Raw genomic sequence first — 7,454 nt, 5'->3', positions numbered from 1 at the left:
CCCTGTTACATTGAGAACAGTTCTTTTGGTCAGCCTAACCATATGAAACTGATTTCATAAATGTTTAAATCCTTTTCCCAGTAACGCTTCACTCGGACGTAATCTCATGTTTGTGTGGTTATAATTTTCCAAGCAAAGTTCGTTGAGCGCGCTGTCAGTGCCATTTTTATCACATGCCCCTTGCAGCTGAATCCACTCAGCTGTAAGGTTCTTAGTCTGAGGATTTAAATATAGATTTCACAGCTTAGTAATTTTTCATAACTATAATTTGTTTTGTGTGCGTGTGTGCATGCAATCATGTGTCTGTGTGTGTGTGTGTGCTTCCTGTTGCAGTATCTCCATAGGGACTGAACATTGTGTCGTGAAGCAATGGGTTGTCATGTTTCCTTTCTTGGTGTGCCATGTGATCAGAGCTGCTTTTCTTTTGCTCAGCCACCAAAGAAGATTTGTGTCTGAACAGATGAGCATTTGTCTCTGCTGCACTGTGCACCTCCCCCCTTAGATACACTCACATACATAAACACACTGTCACAAACACTCAGTCATAACATGCACACAAAATCACATAGAATTACAATATGTCCCTGCAATGTATGCAAGCACACATAGTACCCTAGAAACAGGCATACACATATTCACACATGCTTTCATTCATTCAGTACACAAACACACACACACACACACACATGCATGCCTTACAAACAGTCACTCTGTGACACACACACATCTGCTTGCGTAGACCATCTGCTGACTGCGTTGCGTAAGAGCCCCACGTGCCCAGGGCTCAGGCTGCTCTTCAGAAGGCTCACTGTGCCTGGGTTGGTTCGAGCATGTCGTCCCCTCTCACTGTCTCTACCTGGGGTTGGACCTGCAGCTCTGCATTATTCACCTTGACCAGAGTCAACCTCTAACCGTGTCTATTGACAACGCTGTCCTCCCTCACCCGCTGTCCTCCCTCACCCGCTGTCCTCCCTCACCCGCTGTCCTCCCTCACCCGCTGTCCTCCCTCACCCGCTGTCCTCCCTCACCCGCTGTCCTCCCTCACCCGCTGTCCTCCCTCACCCGCTGTCCTCCCTCACCCGTCCTCCCTCACCCGCTGTCCTCCCTCACCCGCTGTCCTCCCTCACCCGCTGTCCTCCCTCACCCGCTGTCCTCCCTCACCCGCTGTCCTCCCTCACCCGTCCTCCCTCACCCGCTGTCCTCCCTCACCCGCTGTCCTCCCTCACCCGCTGTCCTCCCTCACCTTTTTCTCTCTCTCTCTCTCTCTCTCTCGATCACTCTCTCTCTCTCTTTCTCTCTTTCTCTCTCTCTTCCTCCCTCCCTCTCTTCTCTGTCCTCACTGTCCGCTCCCCTGTAAAAGTAGAAAGCCTTTTTTGACTCCCTGAAATATAATCCCTCCCTATAGTGCCACTATAATGAATCAGCATTGTCTCTATGGAGAAAATATTGTTGATGTGATAGAGTAGGGGCTATGACAGGTTCTGACCATGTTTTAGTCTCTGCCTGTACTGGAGTTGTGATTCTGGCTCCAGCTCAAGCTGGGGTTCTGGTTAAGATGTTGTTCTGGCATTGACTTCACAGAGAAAATAACGCCTCAGGCGAGCTCTCAGACTGGAACAGAATGAATATGTGCTCCGTAAAGTGTAGACACCCACTCATACGCACGCACGCATACACACAAACACACACACTTGACATGCACAGTGTTGGAATGGCTTGATCTTCTTACATAAATTGATAGTCATTATGTAGAGGTCTGTGAATTATCCGATTTATTTACAATATATTTAGATTCAGACTAAATTGGGCCCTTAGAATTGCCCAATTGCATGTGGTTATATATTCAATATCATATTACTGTGCCGTGCTGAAAGTGCTTGCTGCAATGGAACCATTCACAGCCATTTCCCAGGGGAAAAAATTGCTCAGTTGATAAGTAACAAGCTCTCATGCATTAAGCTGAACTAATAGAATATACACAGTAACAAGCTGAGTTTTCATATATCAGATTAATGAGAATGGCTTTCTTTTAGCTTCTCGCAATTTTCTACGTTCCACTGTACAATAGGGAGTCTTGCGCTAAGCAAACACTGTACCTTATCTCATTTAGGAAAAGTGGACGTTTTTATTGGTTCGATTAGTACAGTGAAAGGCCTCTCTGTTTAGGCAGTGTTGGTGGATGTCCTCTGAATCAACAGAGGGATTTACATAGGTTGCTTTATTTATTTATTCCTTGAAGTAAAATGTGATTAAATATGAATGGAGTTCCTTGTTTCTCTGTCAGCTATTTAGTGTACGTTAAATAGCTGTCTGCCTTTTTGTCTGTGCACTGCCCTGTTTTGGCCTTTATTTGTGTGTAAGTAAACCAAATCAATTTAATTCAACTGAAAATGATGTAGGTCAAATGTCCCAGTTATATTCGCCTGGTTATTATATGGTGTTAATATACAATGTGAATAAAACATTGATGTTAAGGTAAATACTGTAAAAATGCATTCTAACATGTTCATTGTTTGTTTTTCCCTCCCCCAGGAGGACCAGCTGTATACTTGGGCCACCTTTGGCCTGCCCTCCCACCTCTGGGAGGCCCATGAAGGTCGCACCCCAGGCCGCATCCAGGGCCTGTGGCCCCCTCCACAGCCAGCTCAGGTATGTTTTCAACACTGTGTGTTTTATGTAGTGTACCACACCAAGCAGACGAGCTCCAGAGGAGAACATTTATTCAGATAGTGTGACATTGAAAATGTTGCGTCACCTTCAACCGAATAGAAAATGACTGTGTGTGCCTCAGGAGGATAACAGATCTTTGTACTCTTTTATTTGCTCTTACAACTGGAAGTGAATGACTACCCAGACATGTTTTGTTACAATACTGTCCTCTTGTGGTTATATCTTGTATATGTTGTATAATGACAGAGCATGAGGATATTACTCCTGTTCTTCCAACAGAGGTCAGGCTTGGCTTGAATTCCTATGATAACTTTCATAGGTCATTGTCAGAAGCAGGTAAACTTCATATCCTGTGAGCTCCTTACCTTGTAATGGTCACTTAGAAAGACTAGGACTGTAAACTCAACACAAACTGTAGTAACTATGGTAACATGGCTGGAGCGTGTGCATCTAACTATGGCCTCTTTGAAGCTCATTGAGACTTTGATCATCTCATGGGTCAAATATTTTAAGTCTCCCAATCAATGTTCTAACTACCCAGGTGCCAGAAGCTTGGAGTCTAAACATGTGGCCTTCCCTGACCTGACCCTGACCTGACCATGACCCTGACCCTGACCCTCACTTTACCCTGACCTGTAACCCTGAAACCAAACACCCTCAGTTGTGGGTGTTTGTTTACCCTTATTCACTCAGGGTGTGGCATCTACTAGCTTTGAAGTCTGAGGAATTATGTATTTATTTTGTAAAAATAGTTCCTGCCTCTCGTTAAATAGTAGAAAGCAGATTATTCAGTCAACGTTCCTATCGGTCCTAGACTATGGCAACATCATCTATATGAACGCAGCTGCCACTTCATTAACGCCGTTAGATGCAGTTTATCATAGCCCACTGTGCTTTATTACGGGCGACAATTTTAGTACTCATCACTGCATTCTCTACCAGAAAGTTGGTTGGCCCTCTTTGATGTCATGTAAGTTGATGAACTAATATGTTTTCATTTATAAAGCCCTTTTACAAAAGGTCCCACTGTACCTAACATCATTACTAAACTTTAGACATATGAGTTACCACACCCAGTCTCAGGGATGGCGAACTCTGGAAATTCCTTTGGTCTCTACTGAGTTAGGTAAATCAGCTTTTAGTTTCCTTGCACCTTATTTGTGGAACAATCTTCTAAATGTTCTTAAATTTGATGTTCTGGTGCCTCTAGGGCAATTCAGAAAGCTGATTGATGACCTTATTACTGATGAATGTGTTTGATTTTTATGACAGTGTTTTTCTTTCTGCTTGCATGTTGTAATTATATTTGGATGTAGGTCATTCAGGGCTCATCTGTAAAAGAGACCTTGGTCTCAGTATGACTCAAAACATCACTTTATGTAATATTCAAATGTACAAAGTTCTGTATTTTATTGCTGCTGCTTGAAAAGTGGTCTGAAATACTTTTTTCATGACAGATTTCGTCAAAGTTCGGGAATCTGTCACAAGAGGACAATGGCAGTGATATTACAGGGCTGGAGCAGACCATTAATGACTTGAGGATAAAGATTGCAGCACTGGAAATCCAGCATGCATCTCTGGAGATGGAGATCCACTCTAAGGAGAGTGGGGATGGGGACAATACTGTGGCCTTGGGGGGTGTCAACCTCACAGGAAAGAAGAGGATGGATGTTTCCGTACAGACATCACCTGTGGAGGAGGCCTTTAGATTTGAAGTGCCTTTCAGGGGAGGGTCAATCCCCTCCTCAAACTCTGTCCCAGCAATCTCCTCCTCCTCCCTCCCCAGACCTGACTTTGTCTGTACCTGCCAACAGCAGCAGCAGAGTGGTACCCAGCCCCAACCTCCTCCCACCCCAGGTATACCACCTCCTCCTCCTCCTCCCCCTCCTCCTCTACCTCAACTCTCTGGAGGGCCCCCACCACCTCCACCCCCTCCCCCTCTCCCTGGTGGGGCTGGTCCTCCTCCTCCACCCCCTCCTCCTCCTTTACCAGGTATGGGCGGACCCTGTCCCCCACCTCCACCCCCTCCCCTGCCAGGCTTTGGACCTCAACCCCCACCCCCTCCACCAGGTATGGGCCCCCCTCCTCCGCCCCCACCCCCCGGCGGTGGACCTCCACCTCCCCCAGGCTTTGGCCCTCCTCCCCCTCCCGGTGGTTTCATGGCCCCCATGGCCCAGGAGGCTGGCCCCCAGAAGGCACCCATCGAACCCCCCAAGCCCATGAAGCCTCTCTACTGGACCAGGATCCAACTGCATGCTAAAAAGTAATTACTAATCCACTTTAGTCCAATGACTGTACATACATATACAGTATGTTTATCCAAAGCTTCCTGTTTAACTACAGTATATGAGACATCCATAAACATAACGCATGAATGAGAACGTATGCAAAAGATAGAGATGGATCATTGACATTCATGGAGGCTATAGAAGGGGTTTTCTACTGAAGATAAAGATCAGCCTTGTAAACCAACCCTATACAGATGGTAACCCAGTGAAACATTTGTGAAAGATGTGGGGAAAGAGTTTGGTGAGATGTTGTTGAGTTGAAACAGGTGTTGTGATGTGCTTTGCAGTGTTGGGGACGCTTCTCTGAAATCATAGTTTCCCAAACTACCAATTGCTTCACACTGGAAGAAGTTAAGCTACACTAAAGCTACCCTTAAGAAAAATACAGTTTACTTAACTAAAGCTACTTTGAAACTAAAGTTACTTTGGGAAAAATTATCATATCTAAATCTGAAATGTCATAGACTACAAATTGCAAGAACAGATCACTCTGGGATCAGGTGTTAACAGAATGTGTGATTTAGCCTATTAAACACAAAAACTATGTTTCAACTGAGAATTACGCTGATGCCGAAAAACTAAGGAAATTCTTCCCTACTTCACAATATTTTATTCTCCTTTTACAAAAAAAAAGTAGTGTGTAGTTCCAGTAGTTAGCTACACCGCTACATGGCGATAAAATAATTAACTACCTAGATTTGACTTTAGTTCAACGACCACAAAGCTAATGCAAAATGTAGTTTAATTACTAGTTGAACTACGTGTATGTTCACTACTCCCCAACACTGCCGCTTTGGTACTGATGCACTTGGTCCGACTCCATACACGTAAATATATCTTATAACAGTACTGTGACGTGTAAATAAGTCCACATTATAATTACCAGAGGACATGATACATAGTGGTGGTTTTATGTATAGTTATTGGAAATGTAATGTACTGTACAGTTGTTGTCTGAAGAGGCGCTATAGTGCTGGTCTTCCTGCATTCTAGGGCTCGGTAAAGCATAAAATGCCAGACATTTTCAGTTGTACGTTTGAGGTACAAATCACCAGGATAAAGACCCAATGAAAGCGATGTAATACAGATCTTTCTCTCTTCTACCTGAGGGATGCGAGTGGTTCTCTGGTTTGGGAGAAGATCGAGGAGCCGTCAGTGGATTTTGATGAGTTTGTCAAGTTATTCTCCAAAAGTGCTGTGAAGGAGAAGAAAAGGCCAATATCAGACACCATCACAAAGTCCAAGGCCAAACAGGTACTGTACATTGTGTGAGCGTGTGTCTGCCTGTCTGCCCTTGACTCTCTTTAGTCCCATCTCTGTCTCTTCCTGTCCCTCTCTCCATCACACCAATCCCCTGCCTGTAAATGACATGAGGAAGTGATGTAGCCAGAGAGTGATTATGTGGTGTGAGGTCTGGCTCCCCTTGGCTCCCAGGCCCAGCGAAGCTCGGAGCCAGTGAGTGGCGTGTGGTAAGTAAACCCACACTGATGACTGGGAGACACTGTGGCAGCCTCGTCTGTCCTGTGATTCCTCCCCTGAGACCGCTGCTCTGTGGCTCAGACCCAATAGTCTAACATACCTTCCCTTTTGAACTTTCTACTGTACTTTTCTGTCACAGCCACTGATCTAAAAGCATTTGATAGATTTAAGTACCATGGTGGAGAACTAGATAGTCAAGCACTTCCCCTCTAAGTGGAAACAAGGATAAAAAATAGGGTTTAGGAGAGTATTGGGACAGAGCCTTTCGTGTGCTCTTCCCTCTTGTGTGAGAGGGACTTCCTCTGTGTATTCAGTACAGACAGACTTGATGATTGATGAAGAGCAGAAAGCCAGGCTGAGTCACTTTTCATACTCACTCTCAGTCAGAGCTCATTATGTCTGGATTCAATCAACCATCCGACCATACAACATTCATTCATGACTTGGATATGAATAATAATTTTGTAAGTAATAATGTAATAGCATTTGTAACGCATTTTTTATGCATTACATCGAAAGTGCTAGACATGTCTCTTAGATATTTCCATGTCCCAGATTGTAAAAAAAAAAATGGATAAACAGCATGTCTTGGTCAACGTATGGATATACCTTGTTGTCATCTTTCTGCCCTCTCAGACCTTCTTTCTTTGTTGTGACTGGATATGTCCCTTCATATCAGAGTGGACTGGCTACTTCACACTATACTAGCCCACTTTGTTATATTCAATGTTAGATGTGAAACTGTAGAGAAAGAATTCTGTACTCAGGCCTTGAGTTTACATTAACAGACGTCTGCATTTCTCTTCTGCCTCTGAGTACTTTTTCCACATCAACAAATGTTGTTTTGTGATAATTTATTCTCTTTTATGGTCTAATGAAGAACAAATTTTCCCTCAGGGTTTATTTCTGGCATGTGATGCAGGGCTTTGTGGGTTTCGTAGAAATATGTGTAGGCCAATGTTGAACACACAGTATTACTGGAATGATTGACTCATGACATAGGGAGGAGACACAAAT

General features: G+C 44.2%; 1 protein-coding gene across 1 annotated transcript in view; it reads left to right on the top strand.

Annotated features, from left to right (window-relative positions):
* LOC311110513 (uncharacterized protein) overlaps window positions 1–7,454 on the top strand; it is a gene marked incomplete at its 5' end in the record, with an annotated part of 38,405 nt that overhangs the window by 6,253 nt on the left and 24,698 nt on the right. Inside the window, 4 exons of the mRNA XM_084153033.1 lie at window positions 766–1,231; window positions 2,533–2,649; window positions 4,128–4,933; window positions 6,068–6,212. Coding sequence (XP_084009159.1) covers window positions 766–1,231; window positions 2,533–2,649; window positions 4,128–4,933; window positions 6,068–6,212 — 1,534 coding nt within the window. The remainder of the gene's footprint in view (window positions 1–765; window positions 1,232–2,532; window positions 2,650–4,127; window positions 4,934–6,067; window positions 6,213–7,454) is intronic.

The sequence above is a fragment of the Coregonus lavaretus genome, assembly GCF_964263955.1.
Source record: "Coregonus lavaretus genome assembly, chromosome: 36".
Classification (NCBI taxonomy): domain Eukaryota; kingdom Metazoa; phylum Chordata; class Actinopteri; order Salmoniformes; family Salmonidae; genus Coregonus; species Coregonus lavaretus.
Note: the sequence above shows the minus strand (reverse complement) of the source record. Positions and strands in the feature narration are given on the sequence as shown.